The sequence below is a fragment of the Odocoileus virginianus genome, chromosome 17 (assembly GCF_023699985.2).
Source record: "Odocoileus virginianus isolate 20LAN1187 ecotype Illinois chromosome 17, Ovbor_1.2, whole genome shotgun sequence".
Lineage (NCBI taxonomy): Eukaryota > Metazoa > Chordata > Mammalia > Artiodactyla > Cervidae > Odocoileus > Odocoileus virginianus.
In genome coordinates, this window is record NC_069690.1 from 8674443 (window position 1) to 8697455 (window position 23013).

At 45.4% G+C, this 23013-nt stretch overlaps 1 protein-coding gene and 1 long non-coding RNA gene across 9 annotated transcripts in view; one reads left to right on the forward strand and one right to left on the reverse strand.

Moving 5' to 3' along the window:
• The window catches only part of TEX14 (testis expressed 14, intercellular bridge forming factor), a 146030-nt gene that overhangs the window by 34170 nt on the left and 88847 nt on the right, over window positions 1-23013 (reverse strand). For 6 of the 8 annotated variants that reach the window (XM_070478545.1, XM_070478544.1, XM_070478539.1 and 3 more), the window contains exons 6-14: window positions 22398-22479; window positions 21700-21830; window positions 20457-20570; window positions 19388-19511; window positions 17796-17974; window positions 12473-12624; window positions 11152-11342; window positions 10228-10378; window positions 166-1094 (exon numbers count right to left, since the gene is read on the reverse strand). In XM_070478545.1, the coding sequence (XP_070334646.1) occupies window positions 166-1094; window positions 10228-10378; window positions 11152-11342; window positions 12473-12624; window positions 17796-17974; window positions 19388-19511; window positions 20457-20570; window positions 21700-21830; window positions 22398-22479 (2053 nt within the window). The remainder of the gene's footprint in view (window positions 1-165; window positions 1095-10227; window positions 10379-11151; window positions 11343-12472; window positions 12625-17795; window positions 17975-19387; window positions 19512-20456; window positions 20571-21699; window positions 21831-22397; window positions 22480-23013) is intronic. The other 2 variants (XM_070478543.1, XM_070478546.1) reach the window with 1 other exon arrangement.
• LOC139038995 (uncharacterized) lies at window positions 2573-9980 on the forward strand. Its single transcript, XR_011492095.1, has 3 exons — window positions 2573-2920; window positions 7570-7681; window positions 9345-9980. It is a non-coding gene; the product is annotated as an uncharacterized lncRNA (long non-coding RNA).

Here is a 23013-nt window from a genome sequence, read left to right on the forward strand (position 1 = left end):
CCAGATAGAAGATGAAGAGTATCTACCTTGGAATTCCAACCTAGAGGCCTCGTTTCCCAAAGCAAAGAAGACTCGCTACAAGTTGGTGGTGCTGATGCCGCCCTTGCAGGCGGGTCAGGGTATGCAGACCCCGTGTGCTGCCCTGCCCCCCCACCTCAGCCTCACCTGCCGGCCCTTCTCCGGCTGATCCCCGGTGCTTTCTTCAGTGACTTGGGGGAAAGAAGCTAAAGGTGTCCAGCCACAGTCTCTTCTTTTCTTGGACCTTTTGCCAAAATGTCCTCCTCGAAAATCTTTCGCTGTTCTCGGAGACCTTGCTAGAGTCGGACCGTTGCCCTCCGGGTCGGGCTGCTGGTCCCCCAGCCGCTGCACGACAGGAGGGATGTAGCTGGAAGCCGGAGGGCCGAGGGCCGAAGGTGAGTCGTGGATGCCTGCAAACTCTCTCGAAGAAGCCCACAGAGACCTGCGCTCCGCCTGCTCCTTCTGTATCATCTGAAGCTTTTCTATCTTCTGCTGAATATTCCTCAGCAAATCAGCATTCTGGTGCATTAAGGTCTGCGAAATCTTCAGGTTCAGCACACACTTACTGATGTACTCCTCGGTCATGGACCGGTTGTTCACACCGCCCTTGGCTCCTCCGGCTGACGCAGGCAGGCTGGGGGAACGCAGCGCACCATTCTGCCAGTCCCAGTCCTCACAGGAGAGCTCCGTGTCAGCGTCCGAAGAGCTCTCATCTTCGTCGAGAAAACAGCACGCCTCTCTCTCCATCTTTTCCAGCTCTTCTTCCATGGACTTCAGTTCATCTGTCTGGTTTGGTGTGGCTCCCTCAAGAGATAAGCCAGTTCCCGGATGCTCCTCCTCTTGGTTATCTGCTGTGTCCAGGCAGCCTGAGTAGATTTCATTGATTTCGAAGCTGCAGAGGCTTGAATGATCTGGGCTGGGGCTCCTGGCCTCTTCCTCCACAGAGCAGGCAGGAGAAGCAGCATCTTGGCGGTCAGTCTGCTGGGCCACTGGATTTACTTCTGGGACAGGAGGCTCTGGTGTTGCTCTCTCGGTGGGAGAAGAGTGACCCCTTGGGGAATGAAACTGACCACCTGCTGAAAAGAACAGCAACATGCAGCTGATTAAAGTGACCACAGCAGCTCAGCACCTTCGGCTTGCTGCTCAAGTGGCAGGAGAACACAGAAAGAAGTTCCTTATCTCCTCACTCACTCTTAGAAAGACTGCCAGATACACTCACAGAGGATGAGAGGGTCTTCCTAACTTTTGACGAGAGTTGAGATAAAAAACATGGGAAGGGCTTTCCTGGGTGGCTCGGTGGTCAAGAATCTGCCTGCCCATCCAGGAGACACAAGTTTGATCTTTGATCCAGGAAGATCCCACACGCCGAGGAGCAACCAAGCGAGTGTCCCACAACTATTGGAGCCTGTGCTCTAGAGCCCAGGAGCAGCAACTACTGAAGCCCACGTGCCCAAAAGCCCGAGCTCTGCAACAGGAGAAGCCGCCACAATGAGAAGCCTGCACACCGCCAACTAGAGAGTAGCCTCTACTCACTGCAACTAAGGAAAAAGCCCACCCAGCAATGAAGACCCAGCGCAGCCAAAAATAATAGGTAAATAAAATGATTTTAAAAACAAGAAAATTTGGGAAGGATCAAACCCAGGAAAAAATGCTTATGCTAAAGTTATAGTATGTTCAAAACATGCCTAACTATCAGGACAAGTGAATTACAGGCCCCTGAATCTTAGGACTAAATTCATACTTTCTTTACACAAAAAGTGTTTGAATAATCATGTCAGTTCAAGTCATGCTCTTTGTGAGCATCTGATAAAAAGAGCCGAGACACTTCCAAAGAAGCCTCTGCACTGTGAAAGAAATAAAACCTTAAAAAATAGCGCCAGGACTGACCACCCACCACCCCTGGTTGCTGGTGTACGGCTTGTAGAAAATGGGACGGAGGAGTCAAAATAAAGAGATCTTGGAGAGCCATTCTGGAGGCCTCCAGGCCTGCGCAAAGAGTCAAGAGAATAGTTGCTTGGCTAGAATCCGAATGCCTGAATTCCAACTGTGTAATCAGACTGGAATCACGAGCAAACCACACCTCTCTGAACCTTAGTTTTCTCATCTGGAATATGAGGGCATCAACCAGATGACTGCAAGGTTCTTTGCAGCTCTGAGTTCAAAGGTTTCCAAGTACACTAAAAAGTAGTAAGGCTTTAAGAAAAAGGTTAGAAGGAAATACCAAAATGTTAACAAATTATTTCTAAGAAATTAAAATCTTCTTAAGTAATCTTCTTCTTCATATTATTTCAAGTTTTCTATAATGAACTGTAGTGAGAATTTCTGATAATGTATACTCACAGCCTTGAGAAATCTCAAAGAAATAGCACCTGGGAAAATAGCATATATCAAGAAACTGTGTTGATGATGTATCAACAATGATGAAAAACATTTTTCATGCTTTTCTGAGAATAACAGCCTTCTTACAGACCCCAAGGCCAGACCCAGAAGGGAGTATGACTGGGGTCATAAAAGCACGGACCTTGGAACAGCGGGTCAGCGTTAGGTATGAACACTGCCTACACACTTGCTGACTGTTCCCGAGACTATCCCACAAGGGAATGGCCTGGGGTCAAAACAATGGACTATGTCAATGTGTCTCGGGAAAGACAGATCAGAGAAAGTTTTGCAGTCTGCAATCAGGAGTAACAGCTGGACTCAGAGTGGACTCTGCACCTCGGTCCAACAGAGGCTGCAGGTCCCCTGACCCATTGCACCAGATTTCGTGTCCGGTTCTCATTCTCGTTGCTCGCTCCCAGACCTTTACAGCAACAACTGGCGCACAACGTGGGGCTGGAGCAAAAATGAAAACACAGCGATGCAGAACCTGGGACGGTTGAGAGACCTCTGAAAATTACCGCTGGTAAGTCCTCAGGCATTTAATCAGGGTTAAAATGGGCAATGTTGAGAGTGCAGAACACTATTGCCCATATATTTGTTTATTAAGACAGCTCTTGAAAGTGGGAGGAGCTTCTATTAGTGAAGGGCGATTATTAGAATTGTTGCAAGCAGTGGATAAATATTGCTGCTGGTTCCTGTCAATAGGGACCTTAGATTTAAAAGTTTGGGAAAAGGTTGGAGCCGAGTTGAAGAAAGAACATACAAAAGGAACTTCTCTCCTTGTATCTGTTTGGAATACATGGACACTAAATAAGTCAGTACTGGAATCTTTGCAGACTTCTGATTCTTTTGATGAAAGTGACGATGACTCTTTTGAAAAACCTCCAAATCAATATAGCAAGACCAGTCGCCAAGTTATATTCAATCAAGGTTATATACCAAGATTGGGACTGGGCAAAAATCAACAAGGAAGAATTTATCCTTTGACGGCTCAAGATTTCAAGCACCACCCCCCCCCCCGACTGCTTTTTCACTAGTGGCCACTACTCATGTTAATCTTCCTCCACCCACACTTATATCTCTTAATTGGAAAACTGATCAACCTGTGTGGATAAGAGCAGTGGCCTCTAAAACAAGAAAAGTTGGAGGCTTTACATTAATTAATGAACAACTTAGCAAGGGACATATCATTGAGTCCTTTACCCCTTGGGATTTTCCAGTGTTCATTATACAAAAGAAGTCTGGTAAGTGGAAAATGCTTACTGATTTGAGAACTGTTAATGCTGTTATTGTTCCAATGGGTGCTTTACAACCTGGTCTACCTAATCCTAGTATGATTCCAAGAAATTGGCAATTGTTTGTTATTGATCTCAAAGATTGTTTTTCTACTATTCCTTTACACACTGATGATCAGCCTAGATTTGCCTTTTCAGTTCCTTCCATTAATTTAAAGGAGCCACATAAAAGATTTCAATGGACTGTATTACCTCAAGGTGTGCTTAACAGTCCCACTATTTGTCAAAATTTTGCAGCCAAGGCTTTACACCCAGTGCAACAGCAATCCTCTCATGCATGTATCATTCATTATATGGATGATACACTACGACTACAAAAAAGAGAGATGACGTTTTTGACACAGAATGGCCATGATATTCTTTAGATTCTGGAGAAAACTGGTTAAAATAAAATCTTTTTTGAAACCACAAAACCGGTTCTTCTTGCTCATGCAATTAGGAAAGAGTTGACTTGTTAAAATACTTTTTTGGAGCTCCAATTCTGCCTGGGAAACAAAAACAGGCCTGGGAAAAAAACCTGGAGCTAACTCTTATCATATCCTTGGGATACACAGCCCACTCAGTCTGGGACTCCAGCCATAAACAAATTGGTAGAACTCAAACCAAGGGAAAAAAAAAAAAGAAGGAGCAAAAAGATATTTTAAATTTCAAGCAGAAAACTGTGAGATCTCTGTCTGTCTGTCTAAATTCTACTGTGTCTCAGTGTGTGTCTTTGTTTTTGGATACTATGTGGTTAATTTATAAATGAGTTCTATTTAAAGTCAGGTTCATTTGAACTGAAAAATATTCAATATTAAATATCTAACATTAATGTTTGTTTGCTAATCTAATTAAGACATGTCTTAAGTCATCAACATTGTATAATACTTTTAGGCTTAAGGTAAACTAAATTTGCCAACAAAAAAAGTAACTCTTTATATATATAAATATATATAAATGAGATGAAAACTTCTAGATAAACTCTATTAAAAACAATTATAGTTTAGAAACATCTAAAATAATCTCTGAGGATTGGGTTAACTTAAATTTCTAAACTAAATGATAAATTACTAAATGGTAAAAGTTTATTAAATAGCTAGGTCACTTCCAAATAAAATAAGATTTTTAAAACATTAATTACTGAACACTAATTTCCTCTTACAGAAAAACTAAAGAGATTTTGGACTATTAATAAATATGTTTGGTGCCATCCTGAGATGTTCTCTATAAAAAAAAAAGCAAATGTTTTTAAAAAATTAAAACTGGTATTTATGTTCACCAATCTACAAAATGCTAATATACAAGACAGCTCATGGTTGCTAAAGAAAAGTAAGATGTGTGTTTTTAGTGAAATTGTATAAGGAATGGAATTACTTTCTATTAAGGAAAAAGGAAGTACATCTGAACTTACAAGTGTCTGTTCTCTGAATGGGTAAATACAGTGATGAATATAGAAGTGTAAAAAAGGTTTGTGGCAAGTGGAAGAGAGTTTTATGCATGATACAGGTTTCTTAAGACATTAAACTGCCTTTGAAATCTTTTACTGTTACTTTGACTAGTGAATAACTATTGTTTCACAATGAATATAGTGAAAGTGAAGTCGTTCAGTCGTGTCCGACTCTTGGTGACCCCTTGGACTGTAGCCTACCAGACTCCTCTGTCCATGGGATTCTCCAGGCAAGAACACTGGAGTGGGTTGCCACTTCCTTCTCCAGGGGATCTTCCCTGACCTAGGGATCAAACCCAGGTCTCCCGCATTGCAGGCAGACGCTTTAACCTCTGAGCCACCAGGGAAGTCCAATGAATATAAGCTGGTACCAATCTGGAATTTGACTGTCTCTTCCTGTTAAAAATCAAAGTCTTCTTGGAATATGGCTTTTTTGATAACAGACTATATAAATGTCTTTGTCTTTAAGTGATTCATACTTTGCTTTTAAAATCTTTTGTTACTTTGATAAAATGAATGAGTGTTATTTCACAATGATCTATGGAAACTATGACACACATAGACAAAGCTCATACTGCTTCCACAAAATTAACCCCTTATAAGGAAATTTAAAATGGATAAATAATGGCTATAAACCAGTCAGGGCTATGGGAAGTCCAAGACAGCCACTTGGCTTTTCCCGGCTCCCTGACAAACCTCACTTTTATTTGATAAGATAAAGCCTTTCCTGGCTGTGGGGTTAATATCTCACCAAAAAAAAAAAAATGCTTAAAATACATTTTCTGAGATCTCCAGAAAATTGGGACACCCATTTTGCTGGACAGGTAGTACAGACATTAACAAAAAACTTCACAAACTTCTTGGCTGCTGCTGCTGCTGCTATGTCGCTTCAGTCGTGTCTGACTCTGTGCGACCCCGTAGACAGCAGCCCACCAGGCTCCTCCGTCCACGGGATTTTCCAGGCAAGAACACTGGAGTGGGTGCCATTGCCTTCTCTGAAACTTCTTGGAGACTATTGTTTTTATTGACATCCTTAGTCATCAGACAAGGACCACAAAACAAAGGGATTGGTTACATGAGATTGAACAGACTGCTAAACATGACGACAGTTTTCACGACTTTTTTGTCTGTTTTATTACTGGCTTCTAATCTGTTTTCAGATGTAAAAAGTCACTGATGGTTTAAAACAATTTAGTGATTTACACCTGTGGATAAAATTAAAAGATTTTTCTTTTCTCTCTCACATCCCTCCAGAAATTAAAAACATTTGGGTTCTGAGCAGCCTCATCAAGGTAAAAAAAAAAAAAAGAAAAAAAAGACTGTCTCCAGACATATACAAAAATCTCAAGAGTATACTGGGGAGCTCTAAAAGAAATGTCCACCTAACTAATGTCAGGCCTATGACATCTAATGTTTCACTGAATCTTAAGTTCTAGTTTCGTTAATTAAGATTTGTATTTACTAAGACTCACTTCTTAGATAATTCCTTATGGTTATGTTACATTGCTAAGAGGCTTCATTAAGTTAAATTTAAAAAGACATTCGTTAAGTTAAATTAAAAAGTTACTTCATTAAAAATGACCCTCTAAATTTGTTTCGAAAACTTATCTCGGTAATTAGTCTTTAAATAAAGATCAGATGCTCCAGGATCTACAACCAGGAAATTAACAACAAGCTATAGTCATTTAACAAACTAAGTCAGATGACTTAAAGACGTCACTGGGCTATACCTAATAAAAGTTCTTGACTTAAATTCTTTCTTATGATTTTACTATTACTGCTAACTATACTGTTTTCTATAGTGCTTATTTCAAGAAATGTTGTCCCTTACATTATCAAATGTGTGACTGAGCCACTGATATAATGATGGTATACAGTTCCATATAAAATCCATAGTTATAATGTATGTAACTCATATCTTCCTTTGGTAAACTCTCTTATGTACATATGACCATTGATATATTCTCTCAATTTATATGGGCCACTGCTCACTCCAGTGAGACTACAAAACATATACAAAGACATTAATATGCATTTTTTGCTGCTATAAAACTACCAAAAACTATAAAAACTGATAACGGCCCTGCTTATACCAGTAGAACACTCCAACAATTTCTTAAAATTTGATCTATAAAACATTCTACTGACATTCCCGATAACCCACAAAGACAGGCCATAATGGAAAGGGCTAATCAATTGCTTAAACATGCAATACAAAAACAAAAAGGGGGAAATGCCATAGGACAATAAACAATATTGATTAAAGCTTTATTTAATCTCAGTTTTTAAATATTTTGACACAAACTACAGAAATTACAGCTGAGTGACATTTTTAGGCTACATCCACAAATCCAACTAAGCCTGTGATTTGGTGGCAAGATCCACTAACAAATGCTTGGTCACCAAGAAAGTTAATTACGTGGGAAAGAGGGTTTGCTTGTATCTCCCCAGGAGAAGGTCTAGAACCTGTGTGGATTTCAGCTGGTAGAGTCAAACTGAGCAGAAACCGCCAATGACTCCAGACAACCTCATCATGGTTATGTTTGCCCCGATAACTATTGCTGTGAGTATATGCTTGGTTTCGGCAAAAGCAAAGAATTATACTTATTGGGCATATATACAAATTCCCCCATTACTAAAACCCATTGATTGGGGGGATTCTATGATTCCCATTTATGTTAATGATTCTTCCTGGATACCAGGACCTGAAGATACATGCCTTCCTTTTGTTTAAAAAGAGAAAGAGACTCCCTTCAGTGTTACTCATGGGTATGAATCCTGACCAATTTGTGTAGGACCAGGTACAGGATGTCTTAAATTATCTATGCAAGCCTGGCAGTTCACTAATTCTTTAAATCATAACTATACTAAGGTTCAACTATATCTTCTCTCTGGTCTGAGTTTTGCTTGTAATGACTCAGAATCCAATAATGACACCAAATCAGATAGACCTTTATGTGAACATCGCAAGCTGTGGACTGAAATACAACATCGCATTCAGTGGGATAATTGCCGCATGACAGGGGAAGTAATTTTGATTAATGGTTCCTATGTAATTGTATGGGACTAGTCCCCGAAGGGGTATGCAGTCTCTAATTGCTCTCATCAAAATCAGTCCTGCAATCCTCACAAAAGGCTGCGTTGGCAGGTGTATAAAGTCTTTGACCATACTAATACTATCACTCATTCAGATCAGCCAATTATATGACATGGTAGTGGCATGTTACCTTCCTTTTCACAACTGGATCAAGGGAGAGGGCAAGGAGAGATTTGGAAATTGGCTCTCTAAGTCTTAGAAAATTACAAATTTGGGATGGACATTATTCTGATAAAATTAATTATTCACTGACATTTAACACCAGTACAAACTGGGCATTTTATATTCAGGCTTGTGTGAGAGATCATTATGTACTCTTGAAAGGAACAATTTCTATCAATGAAAGTGTACAAGAACTTTCTTGCCAGGATTACAAATTATATACTTGCTTGAATTCTTCACTTTATAATTCTAATCACTCATTTGTTATATTATGATGGAGACTGGAAATATAGCTTCCAGGAAATCAAACCAGACCATGGGAAGGCTCCCCTGAAATACATGCTCTTTTAAAGGTTATAAATAAAGTACTGCAACGTTCCAAAAGGTTTATTGGACTCCTTATAACAGCTATTGTGGGAATTACTGCTGTCGTGGGACAGCCACGACTGCAGCAGTAGCCAGGGTTTCACTGCATCAAACTATACAAACGACTACATTTGTACAGTAGTGGCACCAAAATGCAAGTTCTGCCTGGGGAAGTCAGACCCATACAGACCAAGAAAGTAGTGAACGATTGACTCGTTTAGAAAATGCAGTTTTCCTTCTAGGGGACGAGATACAAGATTCGAAATTACAAATTCATCTTAAGTGTGATTGGAGTATCTCTTCATTTTGTGTCACACCTCATAAATATGATCAAAGTGCATATACTTGGGATCAATTAAACATTTGCGAGAACACATTCATAATAATCTATCCTTAAATATTTCCCAATTACAGATTAATTAATTAATATTAATTAATATGCAGAATGTTCACTTACAATAACTCCCAGAAACTGATTTCTTTAAAGAAATTGAGGAAAGCTTACATAAACTTAACCCCATGATGTGGATTAAAACTTTAGGAGGAGGATCGCTTGGTACTATAATATCAAGATGCATATTTCTAACTGTTTTGTGTCTAGTCCTTAGATACATGAGAGAAATCATCAAGAAATGATGAAGAAAGAAGTTACTCGGACAGTGTATCTACTGCAAAAACAAAAAGGGGAGATGTAGTGGGAATTTCTAATAATGTACACTCAAAGCCTTGAGAAATTTCATAGAAATAGCACCTGGGAAAATAGCATATATCAAGAAACTGTGTTGATGATGTATCAACAATGATGAAAAACATTTTTCATGCTTTTCTGAGAATAACAGCCTTCTTACAGACCCCAAGGCCAGACCCAGAAGGGAGTATGACTGGGGTCATAAAAGCATGGACCTTGGAACAGCGGGTCAGCGTTAGGTATGAACACTGCCTACACACTTGCTAACTGTTCCCGAGACTATCCTACAAGGGAACGAATGGCCTGGGGTCAAAACAAGGAGATCTGGACTATGTCAATGTAGCGTCTTGGGAAAGACGGATCAGAGAAAGTTTTGTAGTCTGCAATCAGGAATAACAGCTGGACTCAGAGTGGACTCCTGCACCTCAGTCCAGTAGAGGCTGCAGGTCCCCTGATCCATTGCACCAGATTTTGTGTTCTGCTTTTATTCTTGTTGCTCGCTCCCGGACCTTTAGGGCAACAATAAACAGATAATAATTTTAAAAATCACCATGTTTACTTATGAAATGATTGAATACATTCCTAAGTCATACTAGAAAGAAATAGATTGTTACTGCCCACTTCTGGACAAGGTGTATATGGAGCCCATAAAGTTTAACTTAATTTTAAGGATCTTGATTTTTTTTTCCTAAGGCAGTCATCTTTCCCAGTATAAGTTACAGGTATAATTTGGAGGAGTTGATTAGTTGCAGTTCTCAAAACCCAGTTATGTCAAAACCTTGAGTTAAGGCCATACCTGTTTCCTTCAGCTCTTTTATTTCCAAGTTAGGGGTCTCTTTTGGATGTTCTGAAGTTAGTCCTAGACAGACATTGACATCAGGATGAAATTCGTATCTCTGCACCCTGGGACTCTCAGTTGGCTGAGTTCTCTGGGCTCCAATAAAATCCTGTAACAAGGGAAATACTGTCAAGGACATATTTGCAATCATCTGAATGTCACTGGTGTTTTAGAAACATATCTAGGTGTCAGATAAACTCCCTATTACTCCTGTTGGGTAGACTCACTGTAGTTCTCATAAATGAACTCACTGTAATTACCAATTCTTTGAAAAGTGATAACAGAGGCTTCACTGGTGGCTCAGTGGTAAAGAATCCACCTACCAATGTAGGAGACACGGATTCAGTCTCTGATCTGGAAAGATCCCATGTGCCGTGGAGCAACGAAGCCCCTGCACCGCACCTTCTGAGCCTGCGCTCTAGAGCCTGGGAGCTGCAACTACTGAAGCCCACACACAGAGATCCCATCTCTGCAACAAGAGAGGCCATCACCGTGAGAGCCGGCGCATCACAACCACAGAGTAGCCCCACTCGCCACAACTAGAGAAAGAGCCTGTGCAGCAACGAAGACCCGGCAAGGCCAAAAATAAAGAAATAAAATTATTTGTTTTAAAGTAACTAAAGCTGCTATCCACTGAATTACACTAGTGCCTACAGGTGCCCCTTTTACACTGACCCTCTTCAGCGTCCCTCGGCAATTTCCTGCTGCCCTCACCAAGTCAGGCAGTTAGGCTTTTCTTGGGAACACAGAAAGAGTGTCATGAAATGAGGATTTCCAAAACTTCCTACAACTTGATCTCTAGCTTCTTCTTGGTCTCTTAACTCCCTAATCTACCCTGAGATAGGTAAGCAAAAATAGACCCCTAACAACTTTAGAGCTTACCTTTAAGTCATTCTTCATAATATACTGGATATCTTGAAGGTTCATAGTTCTATCTTTCTGCTTGACCTGGATGCCTGACTTAACAATATCATAGTAAGGTTTCGGAAGCCTGACATCAGCTTCTAAATAATTTCCCAAGACTATGGTTTCTTTAACGACTGAGCCGTCTAAGCCATCCCAGGGTATGTTGTCTGTTAAGGAAAAAGCCAGAAGAAGAAACATTAAGAAATCAGATGAAACTGGGTAACTTCTGTCAAGTTGCTCAATCTCTTTAAAATTAATTTCTCTCTGTAGAAAAACTACTGGAAGCTCAATAACAAAGGAGAAACCATCTGACCCAAATAACAGGGAAATCCCTGTCACAGAGACAGGAAAGAGCAATGTCAGACCCCTGTAGGTATAGACTTCTGGCCGGCAAACCTGGGGACCACAAGGGAATGTTTCCTGGTGTCAGGTTGGCCTGCCCAATGCATTCGTGTCACAGAAGGTGAGGCTTTGCCTCTGAGGCTGGAAACACTACTAAATGGGGCTGAGTGTCACCCCATCAGTGAATGTGGTCTGTATACCTTCACCTCAGAGTCCTGTACATTTGGAAGGGCTTCTGTTTCTTTTAAGTGACACTGCTTATACATACAATAGGTCCTGGGTGTGTCTGATTTCCATTTACTTCTCAGAGGCCAGTCCTTTCCCCTCATCTGTAAGTTCTTAACATTGAGAACAACTTGTGGTTGCCAGTGGGGAGAGGGGAAAGAGAGGGATGCACTGGAAGTTTGGGGTTGGTAAATGCACACTATTACATTTAGAATGGAATGGATAAACAACAAGGTCCTACTGTATAGCACAAGAAACTACATCACTCAACATCCTGTGATCAACCATAATGGGGAAGAACATTAAAAAAGAATTGCACACATGTGTGTAACTGAGTCGCTCTGCCCTACAGCAGAGATTGGCACAACACTGTACATCAACCATACGTCAATAAAAATTAAAAAAGGAAAAGAAAACAGGTTCTTAAGGGGCACCTCGCAGAGACCCCTAAGCACTGACTGCAATATTCAGTTTACAAACTCTCCTTGGATTAAATGCACTACCACTGACAAGCCAATAGGTGGGCTTTGCTGAATCTTAACAGGTTAAAAGAGAATGATTTCTGAGAGATCATATCTTGCATAAACACAAAGAGGTTTCCTTAAGTCTTTTTTCCCTGTGTCCTGCATTCTCCTAACACTAAGTGACTCTTCGGCGGTGGGGGGGTTGGGGGGGGAATCCAAGCTAAGAAGAGGGGCTTCGGTCACTGTCAGTGTACTCTCTGACCCACCTGTTAAAATCTCCTGTATGATCACGGAAAAGCTGTAGATGTCCGACTTCACGGTGGCCGCCTTCTGTAAGATGACCTCCGGGGCAGCCCAGCCGTACAGCTGGGTGGGGAGCGGCACTCGACTGAGGTCCCTGTGTGCACCCCCAGCCTGGCTACGGAAGGAAATGCAAGGCAGGGCTGATGCCTTAAAGGATCCCTGTGATCACCACGCAGCACATGAGTCAAACACTTGCTGATAACCTCCTTGAGCTTCTAGAAACCCAGCTAGATCCTGAGCCAACCCACATTGCCTGCCGTTTCAACACCGGCGATTCCTTACTGTTGCTACCTGAGCAGGCCCTGCCCCACCTCACACCTCAGCTGGCCACTCCCTCCTGCTCACTCACTCCCCGCAAGTCACAGGGGCCCTCTTGCAGCTTCTCCAACGTGCCAAACACACCACCACTTCAGGTTTTTGCACTGGTGGTTTTTTCTGAGAGCATGCTCTGCCCACAGATTCTAGCATGACTGCGTGCTTCTTATAATTAAAACATTAGCTTGAAAATCACCTCCTCGGAGAGGACTTACCAGAACACCTTTATTGGCATCAGAGCATTTATTATCTGAATTTCTTGTTCATTGGTTTATTATTTATTATCTGCTATCCCTAAGAAAGGCAATCCCAAAGAATGCTCAAACTACCGCACAATTGCACTCATCTCACACGCTAGTAAGGTAATGCTCAAAATTCTGCAAGCCAGGCTTCAGCAATACGTGAACCGAGAACTTCCAGATGTTCAAGCTGGTTTTAGAAAAGGCAGAGGAACCAGAGATCAAATTGCCAATATCCGCTGGATCATCGAAAAAGCAAGAGAGTTCCAGGAAAACATCTATTTCTGCTTTATTGACTACACCAAAGCCTTCGACTGTGTGGATCACAATAAACTGTGGAAAATTCTGAAGGAGATGGGAATACCAGACCACCTGACCTGCCTCTTGAGAAACCTGTGTGCAGGTCAGGAAGCAACAGTTAGAACTGAACATGCAACAACAGACTGGTTCCAAATAGGAAAAGGAGTACGTCAAGGCTGTATATTGTCACCCTGCTTATTTAACTTATATGCAGAGTACATCACGGGAAACGCTGGGCTGGAAGAAGCACAAGCTGGAATCAACACTGCCGGGAGAAATATCAATAACATCAGATGTGCAGATGACACCACCCTTATGGCAGAGAGTGAAGAGGAACTAAAAAGCCTCTTGATGAACGTGAAAAAGGAGAGTGAAAACATTGGCTTAAAGCTCAACATTCAGAAAACTAAGATCATGGCATCTGGTCCCATCACCTCATGGGAAATAGATGGGGAGACAGTGGAAACAGTGGCAGACTTCATTTTTTTGGGCTCCAAAATCACTGCAGATGGTGACTGCAGCCATGAAATTAAAAGACACTTACTCTTTGGAAGGAAAGTTATGACCAACCTAGATAGCATATTAAAAAGCAGAGACATTACTTTGCCAACAAAGGTCCATCTGGTCAAGGCTATGGTTTTTCCAGTGGTCATCTATGGATGTGAGAGTTGGACTGTGGAGAAAGCTGAGTGCTGAAAAATTGATGCTTTTGAACTGCGATGTTGGAGAAGACTCTTGAGAGTCCCTTGGACTGCAAGGAGATCCAACCAGTCCATCCTGAAGGAGATCAGTCCTGAGTGTTCATTTGAAGGACTGATGCTGAAGCTGAAATTCCAGTACTTTGGCCACCTCAGGCGAAGAGCTGACTCGTTGGAAAAGACCCTGATGCTGGGAGGGACTGGGGGAAGGAGGAGAAGGGGACGACAGAGGATGAGATGGCTGGATGGCATCACCGACTCGATGGGCATGAGTCTGAGTAAACTCCGGGAGTTTGTGATGGACAGGGAGGCCTGGCGTGCTGCAAATCATGGGGTTGCAAAGAGTTGGACACGACTGAGAGACTGAACTGAACTGATTATCTGCTCCATGAGGCAGGCTTCTTATCTCTTATATCATCAGAACTCTAAACTTACACCAAGGCCTCAATGCTTACTTTTGAATAAATGAACCTAAGACTTTTTCAAGAACCCCTTCCAGCCTCCCTCAAAGCCTTCTGGGACTCTTCCAACTCTTCATGATTGCTTCTTTTCTGAGCTCTGCCCTCTTGGAAATGAGCCCTCTCAGTTTAGTACTCAAAGTTTCACTGATTTGCTTGAATAACTCAACTTGGCAACCTGGCTCCTTGGGAACTAAGTCAGAGTGTCCTAAGTGTCCTCTGGGCCAAAAGTCCTCAGGATGAAATCAGCGCTGACTTCTGCACACAGCTGTCATGAGCATCAAATGAGATCACATGTGTGGAAACTCTCTGTGAGCCATAAAGCACTAAGCAAGTAAGGAATTAATACGAGTGTTGTTGTTGTTGTTTAGTTGCTAAGTCATGTCTGACTCTTTGCGACCCCATAGACTGTAGCCCATCAGGCTCTTCTGTCCATGGGCTTTCCCAGGCAAGAATACTGGAGTGGATTGCCATTCCCTTCTCCAGGGGATCTTCCTGAGCCAGGGACAGAACCCGGGTCTCCTGCACTGCAGGCAGATTCTTTCCTGTCTGAGCCACCAGGGAAGCCCAGGGTTGAGGCTGGCCATCTCCAAATCCCCATTTTACTCCAGGATGCACATTTCTATTGGAGAGCGCGTCAAAGAAACTGTTACACCTCCATGCTAACAACAGGTGGCGCTGCATCACTGGCAAACAGCTTGGGTTTTGTCAACCTTCTTGAAAAGTCTATTATCAACAGGAAAAATGTCCAAAACCTTTAGCTCTTGAACACATAGCCCAAGTGGTGAACCTTGCTCCGAATCACTTCAAGGATTCACTTCAAATGCTTCCTGAGCACTTACTGCTATGTGGCAGGCGCTGAGCTGGGTGGTAAAGATGAACCTAGCATGGTTCCTGCCCTCTTGGAGCTCACCATTCGGAGGGGCCGACACTTGACTGCTGGGCAGTGAAGCATGCTAGGTGATTTGGGGAAAGGGCTTCAGTATAGGTTTCATGGGGTGTGGTGGAAGATGGTGTCAGAAAAAAGTTTAAAAGGATAAACGGGAGCACCAGGTACTCCAGCGTGAGAAGCAGCCCTGAGAAATGGCATGGCCTGCAAGTGTTCTCAGACGGCCAGGCAGAGTGGTAAGTGATGAGCGTGACGCTGCGGGCGGAGCCCCCACCGCGGAAGCCTTCCTACTCTACAAAGTGTAGGGCCTTAATCTTGTAGGCAGAGGGAAACACTGGGATTGAGAATTGACCAGGTCTGAGACTGAGCAGCTCAACCGGGGAGAGCTATCTGGCCTCCACCGGTTTCCAACAGAAAACGGCTCCAGTCACAGCTAACTTCTCCCTACTGCTCTCTCCTCCCATCACTGCCCGTCTCCATGCAAGAGCGAGGACCTTCTTAACCTGTAAATCAGCCAGAACATCATTCTGCTAAAAAAAAAAAAATCCTTCACAGTATCCCAGTGTTTTAAAGATTAAATTCAAACTCTTTGCAAAGGCCCACAAGGGGAAGCCCAATCTAACCCGTGCTCTCCTCTCCAGACAAAGAGAAAAGGGGCACACGAGGCCCAGGGAGGTGATAGCCTTCCCACTTCATTCATTTAAAAAACATGTTGAGGAACTTCCCTGGTGGTCCAGTGGTTAAGACTCCACGCTGCCAATGCAGGGGGCTTGGCTTCAATCCCCGGTCAGTGAACTATGATTCCACATATAGCATGGAATGGCCATAAATAAATAAATAAAATTGTCTGTAAATAAATAAAATAGAATTTTAAAAATAAAAAGGAATTTCCCTGGTGGTCCACTGGCTAAGACTCCACACTCCTAATGCAGGAGGCCCGGGTTTGATCCCTGCTCAGAGAACTAGATCCCACATGCTGCAACTAAAGATCCCGCATGTCATGACTAAAGATCCTGTGTGCTGCAACTGAGACCCAGTGCAGCCAAATAAATAAATACAGTGTTTAAAAAAATTTTTTTTAATTAAAAAAATAAAGAACATGCTGAGCTCCCACTGTGTGGAGGCCTGCTCTAGGTATCTGAGACATGGCAGCAGATAAAACAGAAATCCCTGTCCTCATAGGGCTTTTCTAAGAAGTAAATTATGAGATGTAAGACCCGCCAGGGGCTTCCCAGGTGGCACTAATGGTAAAGAACTCGCCTGCCAATGCAGGAGACATAAGGGATGAGGGTTCGATCCCTGCGCCAGAACCCCTGGAGGAGGGCATGGCAACCCCCTCCAGCATTCTTGCCTGGAAAATCCCATAGACAGAGGTGTCTGGCAGGCAACAGTCCATAGGGTTGCAAAAAGCTGGACATGACTGAAGTGACTTAGAAGGTGTGCATGTAAGACCTGCCAGAGACTCAGAAATAAAGCCTCAGGGATGGTGGTGGGTGAGGACCAGGCTCAGCGGAGGTAAGCAGGTCTCAGCCAGGGGTCTGCCCGTGGCTCAGGCCTCACAGCTGTACCAGGGCAGCCCTGGGCCCAGGGCTCAGAGCTGTGGAGGACAGCAAGGAAACACATGGTAGATCCTCTGCCCCCCAGAACTGGAAGGAGAGGACTCTGACTTCTGCCAAATGGGAAATCAAGTCCATCCCCCAAACCTCGAGTAAGGATGACGTTTTCATCACGACTTCCCTCCCTGCACTGAGCCCCGCCCACTCACGTCAGGATCATAAGGCTCACCAGCAAGGCTTACCAGCACCCACTGCCTTCTCACATCTTCCAGGATGCATAGCTGTGGTGCATTTCCCAGCCTGCCTGCAGGGAAGAGGTGACTGGGCGCTGGGCACCAAAAAGTGGGAAGTAATGATACACCCACTTCCGGCAGTCCCTAAACCCTGCCACGCGTCCCTCCAGGCTTGCTCTTTCTCGCTGACCAGCAATGCGGACACAATGGGAGGCGGAGGCCTGGGGGGCAGTGGAGCCCCGGAAGGGAGGAACGCAGAGCACGGTGAATGCCACCCCTTCCCGACACACACACACTGCATGGCAAGGTGAGTGAGAGATACTTGGGCTGTGTGAAGCCACAGAAAATGTTGAAAACTTACAGTCTGGCCAACATGTGCTCACACTTGTTAAGTGTTTATTATAATGAACAGAAGTAACCTCCCCAGAGTCCCTCTAACCTTGGCTGACAGGGGAAGACATTGGGAAACCTCTTCCTCCATTGATAAGGCAGTTCAGCCCACCAATGAGGGATCCTACCCAGATCAGATTCTCTCTCTACAGCAAAGCACCCGCCCTGGGGAGACCCTGTTTGGAAGTCATGATCAAGGTGCACCTACCTTTCTATCATGTACTCCAGGTTGGTCAGCCTCGCTTCCCCCGTGGAGACAATGTGGATGGCATAGGAGCTGAGGGAACGGTGGATAAAGCCCCGGGAATGCAGGTATCTCAGGGCATCGGAGATCTGGAGCAGCAGGTGCACGATCACCTCCATGTGCAACATGGGGAACTGGGCCCGCTGCAAGCAAGAACAAAGTCTGACCAGCAATGTGGAGGCCACAGTGGGAGGCGGAGGCCTGGGGGGCAGCGGCGCCCCGGAAGGGAGGAAGGCAGAGCACCGTGAATGCCACCCCTTCCCAACACACACACTACATGGCAAGGTGACTGAGAGATACTTGGGCTGTTGTGAAGCCACAGAATGCTTCACAGTTTCCAAAGTCTTTTGCATTGACCTTCATGACAGCCACCTGGTGTCATGGTGGGGAACCTAAAATCCAGTGAGGTTAAGTGACCGGCCTGAGGTCCCACTGACTCAGGCCCCCGACTCCAAACCTGGGTTCCTCTCCCTTAGCCAAGCTGCTTGATGTTACGAAGAAAATGAGGAGAGACGTCCTCGAACCTGGTCCACACCTCCAGTGTGGGCCCCACCGCCACTGGCAAAGCCAAGCCTGTGCTGCAGGAGAACCTGATCATAAAGGACAATCCAGCCCCCACTGTGGTCAGAGGACCCAGAAACTTCACTCCAGGACAGAAGTTCCCTCCCACTAACACACCCAGTCACAACTTCTCTCTTCTCTCCCCAGAAGTGGCATTTAAAGTCAATGCCCTCCCCCAAGGAGAGGAAAGGGAGCTATAACACTGAGAGGCGGTGCCCGGGCAGGAGGAGGGGTGAGCCATTTCAGGGAAGGGGCCTTCCCGCAGGCTCTCTTTTCACTCCAGCCCAGGGTCTTCAAAACAAAGCCATGGAGAAAGAAAAAACAATCTTTCAGGATCTCTTGGAAGTCACATTTCAGGCCAAAGCAAGCTCCCAAGCAGTCTGTGTGCCCCATACCCTCCACCAGCAAATCAGGAAAGCAGGAAGGGACAGACAAGGCCTTGCATATAAAAGTCCCAAAGGGCAGCAGTCCCCAACCTTTTTGGCACCAGGGACCAGTTTTGTGGAAGACAATTTTTCCATGGATGGGGGGGGGAGGTAAAGTTTCCAGATGATTCAAGCACATTACATTTATCGTGCACTTTATTTCTATTATTATTACATCAGTGCCATCTTAGATCATCAGGCATTAGATCTGGGAGGCTGAGGGCCCCTGCAATAGGGCACAAGTGAAAATGACAGGAAATAAGGCCAGAGACTGTTCGGTTATTGTTAGTTAAAAGTGTGGCTGTGTGTTTTCTGGGTCTACTGAGCTCTCAGATGTGTGATTAAAAAAGCCAGACTAACAATAACAAAATCACACTAGTTCCAATGTGCTGATTAGCTTTAAACGGTGCATTATATAGCCCCCCTCTGAATAAAGAATTAAGAGATTTCTCTTCTATGCATGCACAGATGGGAACTCTGCTGCTGGGGGCAAAGGAGAGAGGAAGGGAAAGGAGAGTCGGAGTGGCGGGAAAGGCAGCAAGGGGGAAATGCAGGGAAACAGTGATTTACCCGTTCGTGGAGGACACTGAACAGTGTGCCCACCGTGATGCGCTCGTACACGAGGCGGGTCTTCTCCAGGTCCGGGGACAGGCACACAGCCATCAGCTGCAGCAAGTGGGGGTGCCGCAACTTGCTGCAGAGGCAAAGAAGCCCCAGGTGAGGCAGAGGGAAAGAGGACAGGATGAAACAATGGGTGCTTCCCTTTCTTCTGGGCTCCCTGAACACATTTCAAACAAATTCTATTTACACACAATGTTCTGCTAAGAAAGCGGGATGGGGTAGGGGTCGAGTTCTCTGTTCATGGAATTCTTGGCTTTTCACTGATCAGAACCTGAAGGCTTAGGGTCGTCAATGACAATGTCACTAAGAGCTACTAAGCAAGGGCCTTGACATACATCACCTTGATCCTAATAACCAGCTACAGGAAAGGTGCCATTACAGTTACACTCATAGAGATCAGGAAGCAAAGGCCAGGGAGAGGTCAGGCCCAAGGTCACACCTCCCACCCAGCCTCACATCAGAATCCACACTACGTCTATGAGTCTCTCCAGCCTCCTTGAGTCCCTTTAGGCTGACTTTCCCAAAAGGAAGGGTTTGGCTTTATAGGAGTTGAGTGAACTTGATGAGGCAGGGACCATTCCAAGGCCTCAGCAATGCTGGTATGCAACCAAGGATGAGGTTCCTGCCCCAGCAAGACCTGAGGGACCTGAGAGACTAACCCCTGAGCCACAGGAAACCTAAGGTACTGAGACCCATGGGCATGTCTTCCAAGGAGAGACAGCGCACGCGGTCCTGATGGTGGGCCTTGAGGGCTGCAGATGAGCCAGCCAGGCCTGAGGCTGGACCTCAGAGACATGCAGGGAGTCTATTAGCGGACAGAATTGAGCCCCTCACTACCACCATCCCCAACACTCAGGCTATTCAAGAATGCTTCTTTTTCCTTCTTGGCAGCCCTGGAAAGTGAAATCAAGCCACCAGAAGGAACTGCTGAGGCTGAGGAGGCTGGTCTCCACCCTCAGGTACAGCCCTACGTAGCCCTGGACTTGGGTCTGAGATGCTCCTGGGTTTTCTTTCTCACCTGCTGTGCTCTTGCTCGGCGATTAACAGGTCAGCCAGCCGCAGCCTGCTGCAGTGCGGGTGGGTGGGGAGGTGCAGCTCCTTCACCGTGACCCTGCTCCCGTTCCACACCAGGCTGCCGGGGCAGGAGAGAGTGTGAGCAGAACGGGGTGTGAGCGGGAGGGAGTGAACGGCCACTTCTGCAGACACGTGATCAGAGGAAGAGTGCTCACACAGATTCTGTACAGCTCCCCCCACCCCCACGACACGCCCTTGCAGCATGCGTCCTCCCCACTCCTACCTGCACGGCCTAAAGCACTTCAGGGACTTAGTACAGGTGGCAGGAAATCACTTAGTACAGGTGGCAGGATTTAAGGGAGGGAGGGATTTAAGGGAGGCAGTGACTTGATCAGGTCTGCATGTTACAAAGACCAGGGCACCAGCTGTGTGGGGAGTGGTGGGCAGGGGTGTCTGGAGAATGGGAGGCCAGTTGGGAGGCTGGTCTGGGGAGGGACAGGAGGTGGACGGAAGAAGAGAGGACGTGACAAATCCGTGGCTCAGGCAGGAAAACAAGAAGCACACCTGCATGAGACACAGAGCCAGTCTGCAGAGGCCTTCTCAGATGGGTGACTGCTAACCAGGGAAGAAGCAGCCAGGTTCAAGGAGGACAAGAGACCTTGGGCAGGACAACTCAGGTGATCCTGTAGGACGCTGGTCGCTGGAGACTGAGCCCATCCCAGGGACTTATGTCAGAGTCAGATCTTATTACTGCCATCTCTGTTGCATCAGCTGGTGAGAGCCATTAGCTGATGCCTGTGGGGCTTCAGTGCCTTTGACCTGTATCAGAGGCCAGTCACCACTATGCTGCCTCTAATTCTCTAGAGAGCAGAGAGGTTGAAACACTGTTATAAGTAATCTTTCAGAGCAGTCGTTCTCAACAGGGGCCATCTGGCCTTGACTGTAGACATTCTGGTTGTCACGATCATAAATGCAGGGGGTTGGGGGTGCAGGCAGAGCTGCTACTGGAATCTAGTGAGGAGAAACCAGGGACACTCCCAAACATCCTACGGTGCACAGGACCACCCCCAACAACACAGGGGAACAAAAGTGTCAATGGTGTACAGATTGAGAAATCCTGATGGAGACATTTGCATTTCAGTATGTCCCTGTGTTCAGGCAGAAACCCTCCCCATACAGGGAAGTCACACAAAGTCTATTCTTCCTGTGGGACTAAATCCGACTTCCACCGGCCAACTTCTGCTTACTTGGTCATGACCATGTAGGGGCCACTGAAGAAAGAGAAGGTGGGCTCATCGTCAGCTTGAATCACTTCCTTTTCTCCAATTACTGGAAGAGATCCTAGATAGGCCAGCTGTGTGCCTCCTGTGAGATAAAACTGAAAGCAAAGCAGAGTTTCAAATAGAGGGAGAAAAGGGAAAAACTTAACTATGTTCAGAATCTTGACAGCCAGCTAAAAATAAAGGTAGCTGCTATTTACCAATTTGCTGGATACCCCTATGCACTGAGTATAATTCTTTTTATTACCTTTAATCTTCCAAGAAACCCTGCAAGGTTGTGATACTCTTTCCCTCTTGCTGGTGAGGAAAAGGAAGCTCACAGAAAGAGGTCAGACGCCTACAGGAAGCACCAGGCCTCAGGGATCCCATGAGGCCCCCACAGAACATGTCTGGGGCCTTCGCTGGGAATTAAAGGTTCAGTTCCTAGAACTCCCCAAATCTAGCCCAGAGTCATTCAAAAGAACTCTCCGGGGCTTTCATCATTTTTCAGTAAGGACAGAAACACTGAGAGGTACTTGTCCTGCAAAAGCAGTAAAGAAGAGAACACTTTGGGGAGGACGTGGGAGGCCGTGTTGGATGAAGTTGTGGGGCCTGAGGCCAGAGCCGGGGCCAGGGAATTCCCCAGTGAGTCCCGCAAACAGTGCCTGCTGGTGGCAACCTCTTACCTTTCCAAAGCCAAAGCTGTAGATATTTTGGGCAGAAATTACTCCAGCCTTCAGCGGTCGGTTAGGAGAGCTGTTAGGGTTTCTAAATATTGAAAAGAGGAGGGGAAAGTAAGGAGGAACCATACCCAGAGGAGTAACGCTGAACCAAGCTGTCAGCATGTGTAGTTGGGTTTCATTGTTACCACTTAACAGCCAGCCATCTGAAAGGACCCTGTGGTACCCATTTCCTGGTGTCCGTGCCCTTGTGGAGCCATGCACAGGTCAGAGAGGGCTGACCTGTTTGCCCAGCAGGATGCTGCGGAAACGACCGCGTGGTGTGAGTACCAAAGCCAGGCCCCCAGGGCTTCTGCCCTGATCTCTCCTGCAGCCCGTGCTCTGGAGAAGGCCAGCTGCCATGTCGTGAGGGTGCTCCAGCAGCCTCACGGGGGGGGCCCAACACCCAGCACCAGTCTGCCAGCTGTGCGAATGACCATCCTGGAACTGGACCCTGCAGTCCCGGAACACTGCAGCCCACGCTGCATCTCGACCACATCATCGTGAGATGCCCTGAGCCAGAGCCACCCAGCTGAGCCACCCCCTGATCCCTGACCTACGAAAACTGTGAGATATTTATTGT